This window comes from Myodes glareolus, chromosome 21 (assembly GCF_982192425.1).
Source record: "Myodes glareolus chromosome 21, mMyoGla1.1, whole genome shotgun sequence".
Taxonomy (NCBI): Eukaryota; Metazoa; Chordata; class Mammalia; order Rodentia; family Cricetidae; genus Myodes; species Myodes glareolus.
Genome location: NC_142046.1, coordinates 57263713 through 57279022, shown reverse-complemented (window position 1 = coordinate 57279022; position 15310 = coordinate 57263713). Strand labels below are relative to the sequence as shown.

The 15310-nt window shown below is 43.1% G+C and overlaps 1 protein-coding gene across 10 annotated transcripts in view; it reads right to left on the bottom strand.

Moving 5' to 3' along the window:
* The window catches only part of Osbpl6 (oxysterol binding protein like 6), a 174432-nt gene that overhangs the window by 19370 nt on the left and 139752 nt on the right, over positions 1 to 15310 (bottom strand). For 7 of the 10 annotated variants that reach the window (XM_087900080.1, XM_087900079.1, XM_087900076.1 and 4 more), the window contains 3 exons: positions 14569 to 14592; positions 5755 to 5862; positions 3600 to 3737 (listed from right to left, as the gene is read on the bottom strand). In XM_087900080.1, coding sequence (XP_087756206.1) covers positions 3600 to 3737; positions 5755 to 5862; positions 14569 to 14592 — 270 coding nt within the window. The remainder of the gene's footprint in view (positions 1 to 3599; positions 3738 to 5754; positions 5863 to 14568; positions 14593 to 15310) is intronic. The other 3 variants (XM_087900081.1, XM_087900083.1, XM_087900085.1) reach the window with 1 other exon arrangement.

The following is a 15310-nucleotide window of genomic DNA, read 5'->3' as shown; positions in this document are numbered from 1 at the left end:
CGGAACTATTAAGAAAGGACACTAAGGTATAAGCAGAACTGGGGAACCAAGTCTCCACTCTAGGCAGGGGAGCGATACTCTTCACTGTCTTCAAGGTGTAAACAACAGCATCTTCTCTGAGCACAAAATCAAACACTCCTGCCGTAAAATATTCACAAGTCCATGAGGACACACAGGGTTTGAAAATCACCAGCAGCCACCACCTAGAGGCCCATCCAGACAGGCTTCACGCCCCGAATCTTAAAATGTCAGCATAAACACACACTGTATGCGTCTCTACTGCTAACAAAGATCACTTTCTGTTTGTCTGGCCATTTGTTTTGGCTTGGTGCTTCGAGCCAGGGTCTTGCTACATGGCTCTGGCTAGTCAGAATAAGCTGGAGCCCTCACCACGAGCCAGCCGCCTCCCAGTGCTTCCCAGTCATGGTGCCTGCTGGGTGTGAGCGCTGCTCTCTTGCTGTTCCTCACAGCCTCCTCTCATCAGAGTGGCCCTCTCTGGGTTTCGCCTCACCAGGCCAGAGGAGAGATGCTCATGCCTGGGAGAGATCAGGGCGTGGGCCCAGGCTACAGCTGCTGCTGCTGAGGACACTGAGCATGACGTTCAGACCGCACTGGTTACCAGGGAGCGCCATCTTCATCTGATTCTTGATTCTCCTCACCATTTTTTTTTAAGCTTTATGTCAGCATTTTGCTACTGAAAGTTTTAAATTTGAATATAGTGAAAACTAGGTGGACTAAGAGCGTACTAAGTGATAGACACCTAACCTAGCAGGTGCAAGGCCCCAGGCTTGCTCTCCTGCACCGTGAAAAACGGCTTAAACTATTTCTAATTTCTAATATTTCTAGATTCACTGGTGATTTTTAAGTGAGGGCTGAGGGGCTGAGCTGTCAGTAGAGTGCCTGCCGTACAAACATCAAGACCTGAGATCGGATTCCCAGGACCCACGGAACAACTGGGAGTGTGGTGAATGTGCCTGAAGTCGCAGTAGCGGAGGAGAGGAGACAGAGTCCCGGAGCTGGCCAGCCAGTCTAGCTGAGCCATCGAGCACCAGGGCTCAGGGAAAGAATGTGTCTCAAAAAGTGAGACGGAGAAAAATTGAAAAAGATGGAAGCTGACCTCTGACTTCTACCCATGCATGCGTATGCACACAAACACACACCCAGAGGCATATGCATACAAGAACACACACACACTTAAGTAAATAAAAGACAGAGTTGAAAAGAGTTCACGTAGTTCTCTTTCCAGAGTTCGTCCATTTCCCGTGGTAAACCCCGACTGAAGGATGCACACATGGGTTAGAATAAAAAGAGGTTTTGCTTTTGCATGTGAAGTCTACAAACATGGCAATTTAAGAATACTTTTTTTGCGCTTGCTTCGGTAGCACATATACTAAAATTGGAATGATACAGAGAATGTTGGCATTAAAAAATATTTTTTTTTTCTGATTCATAATTTCCCTCTGTGCTTGGTCTCTATGGTTCTCACTGTCAAGAGAGCTAGCGGGAACACTGCCAAATTCAGTAAAGCTGAGCTCTTTAGCTTGAAAGGGAAAAGGGTAAGTCAATCTCTTCCACCCAATTCCTCGAGAAGAAGCCGATCTCACTGATTACAGACGAGGAGACCAGTGCCTACCGGAACTGAACGTCTATCACAAGCATGCTTACTGTTATCATTTGTTATAGAAACAGCCATGCGGAAGCATGCTCTTCCTCTCTGGTGTCTGATCTCTCCCAAACTGGGCCGTAAATGATACAATTATTGCTGGTGTAGAATTCCGAGGGGACAGTGGACATGGGTCAGAGGTGGGCAAGTCCTAAGTGTGTGGTGCGTAACTGGGGCTGGGCTATTTGCTGTGGTCCTTTCACGTGGCCCTATGTACCATGGGCCAAGACCCTGTGGTGTTATCAAGGTCGGTCTTTTTCCCGTGAGCTAAAAGTTCTGGGGTCGAATATTTTTGTTTTGAAATTTCAGGGTTCAAAAATAGTTCAGGAATTATTTTCTAAATGTGACTCGGCATGTCCCTGCAGATACAAATTCTAAAGCAGACACCAGGCTGGTCAATCACTCTGGAAAGAAGTAGGCCATCTTCAAACACCAATGATGTAGCTTTTAGTAGACAGAGTTCTCAAAAGGAGCCGAGGACTCATTAAGTAAATGTACTGGTGGAGACTACATCCCTAGTCAGGAAAATTTGGATACGGGCACTTCCCAGAAGTGGGTGAATGGCCTGGAAAAAAAAAAACAAACCTCTCCCCTTCATGGAATTTAATATTAATTAAAATATTAATATATTTAATTAGTAAATACTTCTTGAGTGCCGGTTTTGAATTCACTAGACTGTTCCAGAGACCAAGTGGTAAAGTCTCCACCTTCATGGAACCTGTATTCTAGAGGGGGAAACACACGAAAAACAAATGAAATCGATGGACCATATTGTGTTGGGGAGTGGTAATTGGGAGAGAAACACAAACAAAGTCTACCGAAGGCTGGGGTGGGGAGAGGGAACCAGCGGCACCACGCTGAGGTGGGTCAGCCATCACAGGCTTCCCTGACGGTGTCTACTGAGGAAGGAGTAGGCTGAACGTGGGGAGAAGATGACAGACATATCTCTGGGAGAAATGCTCCTGCCAGCGTAGACGGCGAGGGCAAAGGGCCTGTCTCCACTGGAAGCTGCGGTACAGGACACACAACTTGCACGGACCCTGCAGCTGTAACGGGAATTCACACGCCAACCCTTGCCTCACTAGGTGGGCTTGTCGAGTGTGTCAGTGTAAAGACTTGGGGTCGACTGGGTTCCTGAGACTGGAGCAGATTAGGTGGACCTAGGAGCCATGCCTTAACTAAGGAGGAGAGACAGCCCTGAGAGAACCACACTGACCATCATCTGAGTTTATTTCCTGGCTAACTCCTGAGTACTGTGGCACAAGAAGACAGGACTAAAAGCCACTCTTTGTGAAAACCTCTAAAACACAGGGCACAAGGATAGCTACGCAGTTCAGTTCTTTCTAGTGTGGGTCACACCAAAGACTACTTCTCTTTGTTACAGGGATAATACTGTTTCTTTAGCAAATTGATAACTCTAGGAATCACTCCTTTGGCTGTTGGAAGAATCTGTAACAGAAAGAGACAAGAGGCTGCTCCTGAATACAGAGATGAGATTATTCACATTTTTGTGTGACAGTTAAATTGTTATCCTAAGAATACTGGGGCTCGGGACATGATTAGATTTGCCTTGGAGAAATATTAACTTACCCAATCGAAAAGGTTTCTAATTCTCTCATCCTTTCCGTATTATCAAATAGTCCCTGCAATGAACTCTGCTAACAATGGCTGGGTTACTTTGTCACATGTATGAATTTTCGATTATTTCCCTTTATTCATCCAAGTTAAGAGCCCTGAGTTGCAGCCAGAAGCACCGTGAAGTGCTCAGGAAACGGGAAGCGCCATGGTAGCTTACACGCTTCCGCCCTGCTATAAGGTGAGCCTTGTCCCGTGACATAAACAAACACCTATAACAGCCCAGAGTCCTAGAGGCTGGCAGTCTTTGCCCAGACTCACAGTCTCAGGCAAACGAGATGGACGCGCCCAGGACCCTTACCTCGTTCTCTGATGAACTTGCAGACAGAAGCACCTCTTGGGCATCAAAGAACTCTGACACAGATTCTGACATGGAGAGGCGGCTCTCATTGGCCACCTGCTGTGACAGAGGGAGGTTGACATGGATTTGCTCACCGGCCTATAGGAGAGAGAGAGAGAGAGAGAGAGAGAGAGAGAGAGAGAGAGAGAGAGAGCGCTCATATGACAGAATCAACCTTTTCCTCCTATCAGCACTGCTAGTCCTGCAAGTTAGTTAGATTTCTAGAGAATTCCAGACTGTCCATTAACACTAGTGGCCAAGTTTCAGTTGCTACCATATATGATGCCATCTATTGTGTCTAGAGATGCCCAGAGGCAGAACTAAAAGCTGGTGATGTTACAATTTGATTTCAAGTCCATGCTCTATTGGTAGCAAATGATTTTTAACAGGTGAGACCTCTGTTAAAAACGTGAGTTGACTGTGGTCTTAGGCCTGACATTACTAGTCATAGTCTAAGCCAACGGTTCTCAGCGTTCCTAAAGCTGTGACCCTTTAACATAGCTCCTCACGTTGTGGTGACCCCAACCATAACATTATTTTCATTGCTACTTCATAACTGTAATTTTGCTCCTGGTGTGAGGTGCAGGATATCTGTTGTGTGACCCCCAAATGGCTCACAACCTGAACTGTTGGTTTAAGCAGTACATTAAACCTCAAGAAGTATTCCCAGAAACTTCTCGAGACAACTAAGATCACGGTGATGTATAAGACTAATTTCTGAAATAGGATATATATAATTTGATTTTCAACCAAATCACAGATTTTAAACTAATTAAACATGTCTAGACTACTGAATGTAATTTCAAGTAAAATACTGTTTATGTGTGCTAAGGCACAAACGAGTGCTTTCAAGGAAGATAAATTGAATTAGAAATAATTTTAAGAATATTATATATATTCTAATTCACTTTTCAGGGTGAAGACTCCAATTAAAGATTATTATGTAATTTCAAAATCACATTTATTCATTGGGTGTACATATGGGGGCACACACAAATACATGGGTATAGGGGGGTTCAAAGGTCAACTTGCAGCAGTCTGTTCTCTCTACCACTGTGGGGTTCCCTGGGGTCTGCACTCAGGTCACCAGACTTGGTGGCAAGTGACTTGACTCGCTGAATCACCTTGCTGGATCTAAATATTTTTTTTCGGTGATAAGACTTAGAACTATTACTAGATTCTGAGCACACGGCTGGATATAAATGTGACTAGAGTCCAGTGGGACCCTAAGAATGAATGGACACAGTGGACAACCTAAGTTAACAGTAGGTTAACTTAATGCCTGAGTCTGATTTATGGTAAAATTCATAGTAAAATATATGGTTTGGGTGCAAATAAGACCTTGGCATTAATTTAAGCTCTCATTTTGTTAGCTGCATTGCCATATACACAGCTTTAATTTCTTACGATTAATAAAACAGTAACTTTACAGAAATCTCAGACACATTTTAGCCCACATTCTGAATGGTTTTCTATTTTCATGTCATTTCTTCATTATAAAAAACAGAACAACAGCATGTTTTGTAGAGGCCGCTGAGAATGACATCCGAGGTACAATGTTAGGTACTGGTTAGGGCAGTACCCAGCACAGAGCGGCCATACCTAGGGCCTCCGGACACTAGGCCAGCACCCCACCACACTTCCAGTGCCTGCTGGCTTTTGATCCTCTGAGTCATCAGTTAGCTTTGTTTCAGCAAGAATAGGGAGCTTCTCTCCCTAGACAACTTCTTTCAGAGAAACCTTTAAGCAGTTTTTATTTAACAATTTATCAGGTAAAATTATTTTCAGCATTTCATTGGACATTTGGTGCTAATGAACAAGGGGGAACAAAACACAGATGCAGAAAATAAACAAGCTGGACTAGATATACAAATTAAATATTTGGTGACATCAGGTGAATATAGAAATAAATGAAAAGAGACAGCGATCACCAGGAAATCATGATGTCAAGTACACACACATCTTTTAATTCAAAGACTACTGAGCTGTCTGCAACACAAGTATTTATGGAGAAGATATTATTAATGGAAAACAACCGTTTAAAATAAGCAAAAATATGTAGTAATTCAGATGCCACAAAATAGATGTTCTCTAACCGTTCCTCAATGAGCCTTACCTCGTCAGGGCTAGGGATAATATTTACACTGACAACCTGATCACAGATGATAGACTCTGAGTGTATTCTGTTCAGCCGACTCCTGAGCTCAGCATTCTGGTTGAGTGCCTTAAAGTAACAAAAACTGCAATTGTAACTGCAAATTAATAGGCAAGTGTTACAAATAAATACAAGGGACCACTTGAGACAACAACATTCTAGAGACCCTAGCTCACACTTCACCATGCGCTGGACCATATCAGTTAAGAAGAAAATAAATGGCTCTGGATTATGACGCTAACTTTTTGTAATATAAGAGCACTATTTAAGTAGGTTAGGGAACTGAAATATTTAACGGGCTTCATAAAAATGATACATGGATTTTTCTCCTCCATAGAGGCAGACCCATTACATCCAAGACCAGTCTACCACCACATATATATTATCTTGTGCAGTCTGGGACGAAAGTTATTGATTCCTTCTTAGTCTTCTTTTGTTCTACTCTCTAAAGTTCAGGATTCGCTTCAAAGACAGGCCATCATCTCAAAAACACTTGGAATAATGAATGAGCTGGCTTTAATGTACATCACTATCTTCCAGAATGATAGAAGGAAATGGAGGGCCTTTTTTTTTTCTTTAGGCGCTCATAACCAACCCTCTTGGCAGAACAGTGGAACGCACAGAGGCAACTCAGAAGGTGCTTTTGCTGAGTAGCAGGGACACGGACAACCATAAGAACATAAGTCCAACAGCAAACCAACTCGATTTTCAGTACATCCCAGCGCTTTGAACACACCAGGAATAAGCATCGGTAAACACCATTTACACAGTCAAGCACATGCAGCGAGTGCACCTAATACACGAACAGAGCAGCTTCACATAAGCGTGCCCCTTACAGGACCCCGGGGCACAAAGCGTGGGGGGCCCTCCGCACTTCACACTGACGGCGGGAAAATGATCATTTCTGTCTCAGGATTCAGCTCACTGGAACTTTCAGGTATAATGTGTGTGTGAGGACAAGACCTGTGCAAAGATGGGCAATCCCTTCCTTCCCGTTAAAAATGGGAATTCTGAAACGGACACGGATGTTTCCGAGCAGACGATCTATGCTAGGGCTCACTCAAGGGCGTCTATTCTGGGGAATGTGCATTCTGCTTCATGTAGAGAGTATCGACAGATATGGAGACTCACATCAATGGATATGGTACACCAGTGTAAGCCCAAGCAGAATTCGATAAATGTAACGGAACTCATCCAAACGCTCTGTAAACGTAAGGACCAAAACTCGACACGCACGCTGGGCAAGGCGTACACCAATCACAGGGTAAAGGCTGTCTTGTCTTTCCTCTCCTTCCCCCAGTCTGGTTCCTGCCTTAAACTCCAGTTTTGCATTTGGAGGGCAGAATTACTTAGAGCTTTTGTTTTACAGCCTTTAGGACTAGCTGGCATGATATATTAAGAAACACATCGGATCTGGTGTGACAAGTACCAGGTGACTGAAGGTGGATACTGAACCAACAATACTCACGTGTGGAGAGGAAAAATGCCTGGTTATCTAAGAAACCATGGACATATTAGGAAAGAGATGTGTGTAAATAAAAAATGGTGGCCTTAGGCTCACCCTTTGTGGCGAGCTCACTTGTTCATCCAGGTATCCCCTTTGCCCATAAGTACACATAGTTATTGAAGTATTCGGGCCAAACCTACTTAGCCACACTTAGTAAGTGGGAGGGCTTTGGCAAGGCATTGGATGAGCTGGTGGGCAGAGCCAGTCTTGACCCGAGGTATTCACATAAATCTCAACTGTCCATTCTTTTTCAAATGACCCCACCTTCTGCTGACACTGGCATGGTGTTCACGAAGCAACACCATGAAGTCACAAGGTAAGCAAAGCTCTGGTTCAGGGAGGGAATGCTAAACTCTTTTCCCCACTTACAAGGAATATTGCAAACCACTTCCTCTGGGGATTTAAAAACATTAAGACCTCACTTAAACTCTCTTCTTGGCCAATTAGCACTAAATGTGATCCTGCCTACAGACACATGGAAGACACCCAGGGAAACCTGTAAGGATTAATACAGTAGGAAATGAGCTAAAAGAGTTCTTTTTTGTTTAAATGTGAAGACAACCTTTTCTTTTTCTGGCAATTATACAACGGGAAAAATTCTAGGAGTGACTAGACTTTAGGACTTCGTGTCCACCCGAGACGCAGAAGCTGCTGGGAGTCTGCATGCCCTCCTTCCCCTTACTTTCTCTTTTGAGACATGGCCCCACTAAACAGCCCGTGCCAGCACTTGGAACTCTCCTGCCTCCGCATCCTGAATACCTGGGATTACAAAGGGCCGTGCTTTCTTTAGTTACAAAGTCAGGTCACTGTGATGGGTGACTTCCGAAGCCCTTCTCAAATTTGAATAAAATGCCAAGTAGAAATTGTGCACAGTGCTTCTAGGGCACCATTCGGAAGAACGACAGCACAGCCGTAGGTGTCAGATAATTCTGGTCAGAGGGTTTTCTGGGGTTTACATCGGGAGTACAGGAATGGGAGCTTCCTATACTTCTCAGGGCCGGCCCTGGACAGGGAGAGCACTGGCTGCCTAACAGGAAAAGATCATGATTTTCCCAGCATGTGCTGTTTACCTTGAGATTTACCGGGATGGTCTGGAGACAGATGTTTTTAACCCACATCTTTAATTTTCTTAGTGTTAAAGCCCTGTTTTCTCCTCAGTTGGGTGGCAAACAGGTATCATGGTCCCCAAAGAAAAATCTTAAATGTGTTCCTTACTGAGATAAAAAACAAACAGTCTTTATTTCGTTTTTTTTTTTACTTTTAAATTTTTCAAACTTCAAGAGTAAGTTCCTTGAAATTATTGCTAATACTTAAGATCATGTGCTCCACATGGAGAATAATTACAATTTGTTGCCAATATGTTGACACTGTATGAAAGAAAAGCCTGGATTCCACTTTTCTGGGCAGCACAACATTTTTCTAGCTCAATATTTCAAGGTTGGAACAAGCATCCAAGACTAAATCCTACTTCTATTTCAAACAGGCATCCCCGCCATGGAAGTCCAAGCAAATGTGGGAAAGAAACCACTTCCCTGATAATATATATGCAGTGGTAGATGCAAGACTGGTTCTTTGACAGAAATGAAGCAGAACTAAGTCACTCCGACTCTGGCAGACTCAAGCCGACCACCATGCATGCGTCAGCCTGTTTTTAGCAATCTGACTCAGGCTGGGTCCTCCTTTTGCCTTGATTGTCAGTCTGCAGTGAGATTGGCTGCAGTCCAGAGCCTGAGTGCTGGGCACAGTGCTCCCCAGCAGGGACCAGCACCACATTTTCTAACAGTATCATGGAAATTGAGAATACTGAAGAATCCAGGGATTGAAAGAGGAAAGACCATTGGAGTGATAATAACATGAAAGACCATGGAAGATGATACAAATAATTTGGGAATGTGTTCAAGGAGAGTAAACAGGGACAGAGCAAGGAAAAGGGAGGCAGATTCCAGCCACTGGTGCCAGCCACCGAGCAGGAGAAACTACGGGGGCCTGCCTGAGAGTATTGATTTGCTTTGGACTCAGGGGCCAAGGCCAACAGGGGAAGCGCTGAGGAACCAGCACTGTGTGGTGCCTACTGTCTTCACTGAGCAGCCATACAGGGACCATCTACACTCACTAGTGCCTCTAGACTGTGTGAAAGACCCCACAGAGCATGCCCAACCCTGCCTCCAGTCCTCAAACATAACAATGCCTAATACCAAAAAAAAAAAAAAAAACCAAACAAAACAAAACAAAAAAAGCAGTACCCATAATGAACCCTTAAGTCTCAACTTCCTCAGACAACAGATGGGAATTTCACTCAGACTCAGGGAGACACTGGGAAGATGGCTTGACTAAGTGGAATTGTGGGTTCTGGGAAGGAAACAGCCAGAGCTGGAGGAGGATTAATAACACTCAGCAAAGATTTTCACACAATCAGACCCTTTGTTAAAGGTAAAGCTGCTTCAAAAGAAGCCAGAGAATTAGAACAAAAAGCAGTCAAAACCCAACTTCTGCACAAATATCCTTATTTTTCTCCCAATTAAAAATTACTGTTAGATTTAGAAAATGAAAGCGTCTAATATGTTTTGAATTCATACCATACTACTGGACTGGGGTTACCAGTGTGTCATTCTTCCTGGCTTTTTTATATTGTTTCCCAGGTGAACGGCTTTCACTTCTGACCTGTTCTTTATGCTCTGGTGATGAACACATGCTTGAAACTTTTTAGAAACATGATTTCCATAGCTGCACTGTAGGCGTGGTTTCCCACTGGACACATAGGTAGTGACAAAGTTTCACTACAACAAACACGTTGTGATATCAGCATGGACCCACTGAGACAATGGGTTACCATGGAGACTTGGTACATAGCTAAAAAATTGTAAAGGGTTCTATGGAAAATGTCTTCATACCCTCAGATTTCCTGGGGTCCCAGAGAATTGCAGAATTCAGAAACAAATAAGTAGACATGGGATTTCTCTCCCATTACAGAGTACCTATCTGAAGTCTGTGTAATCTTGCGGACGGGGAGGGTGACAGATAGTATGGCTGGGATGTTAAATTATGCCATTATGTGCCTCGAGCCAACCTTTTGTTTACAGTCTCGGTCTTAACATACTTCAAGAATTCTAAGTGCACATTCTCCCTGCACAGCCTTGAGCCTCGGAAGCACACTCTGTCAGCTCAGTTGACAGCAATGCTTTTTTCCCTCTCTCTCAGCAATGCACAACATAACGATGTCCTTAATGACTGTGGCATGTTGAAGGAGTGACATATAGCGATTCCAGCTGGAGTGGACGGGTCGAATGCTGTCGCTCACATTTGCATGGACTCGCTTTACACTGTATTCAGTACAAGCAGTGTACAAATTCTGAAATGAGAAACCAAACCAGCAAAGGTAACACAGCACACTACGCTGTGGGAGAGACCCACGCACACCCCAGCACGTTACTGCTTTGTTAATTGGGAGTGCCGAAGCTGTCTTAGTTTTATACTACACAATTTGATTCTAGTGTTCATAAAATGAGGGCTGATATAGAATAAGGTCACCTAAGAGGGACAGATGCCAAAGAAAATGTCCTGTGCTACATATGTATGCTCAACATGTCTGCTTGTCATGGATGTGAAAGTTACGTTTCACGAGGGGTGAAATTAAACAATTACGTTGTGTTTGTGTCTGAAGAGGAATTTATTGGTCTCTCCAGCCTTGTAAGTTTCTACTTACTCAAGGCAGGTAACAATGTTTGCCAGTTACAGAGTGAAGAATGCTAATCTCATCTACTTCATACGCTATGTGCCTGCTAAAAGGAAGACAGAATTTGTCAAGTGTATATGATATAAACTGAATAGCTTTTCCGAAAATGCACCATTTTAATCATCAGCTATCTCATCAAATGGGACTTATGTCAAATAAAATACGAACTTTAGCCATGTCAGTCAATTTAAATGACTCCACTACCATCTCTCTCCTTCCCTCTCTGTAGGAGAGACCATGAGGAAGATGTCCGAGGGTCCAATGCTGACAGTGTATAAGGACCAAAGGGGTCTTCGGGCTACTATCTGAAAGCACACTCTAACATGAAGTTACGTTGATAGGAAAATATACACAAGGTGTGGAGACAAACTATCTCAAACTTTTTGGTACTTTGACAGTCTTAAGTACTGTAGTGAAGGTGGGACGGCGCAAAGAGCGTTGGCCATGATGCCCAACTGTCTCCTACTTTCAGTATCTCATCCTTTTCTGGCTCCTGATAGAACAAACACAGGCTGATATGGCTGTCACAGTCAAGAACGTCATTCAGTCCATATGCTATTTACTGATAAAGAGGATGTTTTTAAAGTTTTTTCCTTTGTAAAGATTCTCAAAGCTCTACCATTGGTCTCCACTTGAGCTTAGTTAAAAGGACCAGGAAATGATTTTAGTGGCCATCACTTGAATTCCGCTGCCAGTCTGACCTGGATCTCCATCAGAGAATCTCTCTCAACCTGGTCCTGGCTAGTTTGATGTCAACTTGACACAAGATAAAGTCACCTGAGAGGAGGGCACATCATCTGAGAAGATGCTTCCATACGAGTGACGGTAGGCAAGCCTGTAGGGCATTGTTTAGTGATTGATGGGGGACAAGCCATCAGTTGTGGGCAGGTGTATCCCTGGACTGGTGGTCCAGGTTTTATACACACATACGTACGTACGTATGTACACACACACACACACACACACACACACACACAAGATTCGTGAGGAGCAAGCCAGTAAGCAGAACTCCTCCATGGCTTCTGCATCAGCTCCTACCTCAAGGTTCTTGGCCAGTTTGAATTCCTGCCCTGGCGTCCCTTGACAAATGGTGCAATTCAGATTATGCAAGACAAATAAGCCCCTTTCTCACCAAGTTGTTATTCGTCATGGTGTTTTACCACAACCATGGTAACCAGAAACTGCTCCCCTGTCCTCAATACTGATGTTCTCTGCTGCAGCACCAAGTTCACTGGTCCTCTTGTTCTCTGCCTGAAAATACCATCTGTCAGCATCTGTCAGCATCTTCAATGTCCCTGAGATGCTGAGATTTCCTACTTCTCTTTCTGCCCCTCAAGATGGATATATATATATATATATATATATATATATATATATATATATATATATCCACTTGTCTGTTAGATGACCTACAGACGTTTAACCTCCTCTACAAAATCATTTATCACAAGCCTCTGGTAAATATGTCCTTTCTGTTTTCCCTCTTTTGGGGAGAAAGAACTCACATGCCATGTTATCAAACCAGGCTGGAGTCTGCTTCCTAGCCCCCTTCTAATGTTCAGCTGATCACCAGGCCATGTTGATCCCATATTGTGTCTCAAACCCAGCCCTTGCTCTACCAAGCATGAAAGGTCTTTGCTTTGGGAATATGACCACACATATCATCAGTCAGTCTGAAATTATCTCAGATAATGAGTCTGACCAGTTGGTGGTGCCTCTGTCTCATCCATTCTCCATACTACGGTACCTGGCTAATCTTTCTAATACATATAGAATGCCACATAGTTCCAATTTCTGGTAGTTAAACTTCCTTAAGCCTCTTTATCATTGATAGCATAAATTTAATCCTTCATGTCTCAATGGGATGGTTACCATCTCATGACTACCCATGGAATAACTTCCACATTCACCAAATTCTCTAGGCCCCTATGAAGTGTTCAAAATATCAGTATCAATTAACTACAGAAGAGTAGCTGTCAGTCAGCTGCATGCCTAACACAGAAGTCACCACCACAGCAGCGATGGCAGAAGTGGCCAGTGTGTGCTTCACTGGCTCAGCTGAACTGTATAGATGGGCACGATAATGTTACCGTAACCAAAAGCTACGGCACACAAAGGTAAGCATCACATTTTCCAGTGGCTAATGTGCAACAGCCTTGATAAGTCCCAAACTATTTTCACATCTTTTGAGTCTTTTGGTTAGGAAGAAAATCGACATTTAACAACCCTCAACCAAACAACCCAAGAAAAATCTACTGGGGACCTAACTCACGATGCAAATAAGTATCTCTGAAGAGAGGGAACTATTTGAACTCGAGGTGCCTATGGTTGGTTTCACCGCTATCACTTCAGTGTGGGGTCCTTCTTCATCCCCTCCGACCTGAGGAAGTCAGATCCTTGCCTGTGCTTTCCTCTCAGCTCAGTGATCTTTTCCTTCTCAACAACTGGAACCCTGGAAATCCACCTCACCAAGTCCTGCTGGGAATGGCACAGTGTGGTCCCTTAACCCTTTCCTGGGTGGGCAGTATTCACTTACCAACAAGATTATGAGCTTCCTGGAAACCAGGTCTGTGAGATCCCAAATCTTACATAATATCTAGTCAGTTTAACGTATACACGAATGAACAAATGATTTTCTACCACTCCAATCTCTCTTCCTAGTCATTTCTAGATTCTTCCAAAGCCAAGCCCTAGATCTCGATCCATTTTTGAGACAGGGTTTCATGAATCTCAGACTGACCTCAAAGTCATTATGTAGTCAAGAAAGACCTTCAGCATCTGATCTCCTTGCTTCCACATCCTGAGCGCCAGCATTATAAAGCATATGACTCTTTGTCCAATTCTATGTGGTGCTGGGGGTTGAACCTGGGCTTTTTGTGCATGTGAGGCAAGCATTTGATCAGCCTCCTCATATCCCCAGACCTCAAGCCAATTCTTTGTCTTAATGAGAGAGAAGCAAAAGCAAGCAAGCGGCAAGCAAGAAACAAATTTTCTTATTTTTCTTAGTCTATGTTCAATATGTTTATGTCACTAAGCTAACATCATAAAACATATTAGAGAAAAAATACAACACTTTGGGGTTCAGGGTGTATTTTATGTGTCTTCAAGATGACATCTACATGTTCGTTTGACTATTCTTTTGACCTTTCTTTTTCATGGTCCACTCATAATAATGATTTAGAAAATCAATTAATATTAACGGAGCACTGAGAGGATTCATTGACATGAGCAGATGTCATAACCTTTGCCGGTTATGAGTGAAGTCCTCTGCAGTTGCCAGACAGGCGCTGTGGTGACGCACATATTCCTGAGGCCCTGGATTGGCGCTGGAAACAGCATATGTCCCTCAGCTGGTGGTGCTTTGTGGTTGTGGGGATTGTGTAGCTTAGATATTGGCATGCCATTGTAGGAGACCGAATACCGAAAACACGGACAGGTCGGGTACCCAAACCACAGTGAGGAGAGTTCCCATTTCACTTCTCGGGACTATGGAAAATATTCAAGCAGGGTTGGATCCACATGGAGAACCACTTACCCATGACTTGCTGGCTCCTTCACTCTGATCCAAGGCACCAGGAAGTGAACAATATTTTATATAAACATTCAATTGTCACAAAAAAAATCACATAACAGCATCACATGCTCAAAGGATTCAAACTGGGTGCAATTTAGGACTGTCTGAAGAAAATGTTTATCACAGAAATGTGTGGCTTTTAAGAATTTGTAATAGAAACCTCAACTCTGAGGTATACAGGGGCGTGGTTACTATTAGTAAAATAAAATATGGCAGATGCTAAAATACAGACGTCTAGTTTCAGGAGCACAACAGACCAAAGGAAATCCCAAGAGTGCAAATTAGAAAAGAAATAGGAAATTAGTAATTACCCATTTACCTATTAATTACTTATTCATAGTCATTAGTAACTTTCAACAGATTAAAATCTAAGTGGAAAAACATAAAGTGTGGAAGAACTAGTAGATTTTGTTCTATTTATCATTGAACTGTATATATTCTGGAATATTCCTTCAACATGCAAATCATGTATAAATGCCTGTTTTATTTTGTTGTTTTTTTTTTAAATCAGGAGCTATATGACAAATGACCCCAGACATTAACTCAAGCAGTCAAAAATACCAATTTATATGTACTCAGCAATTATTGTTCATTTTCACTTGACCTTTTTAGGAAAAAAAAAACACACTACTATTCAGTACTGGCTCTGCAATGTCTTGGGAGAATGTCAGAGGGACATGCCATCCCCACTGCTGATGGTCTC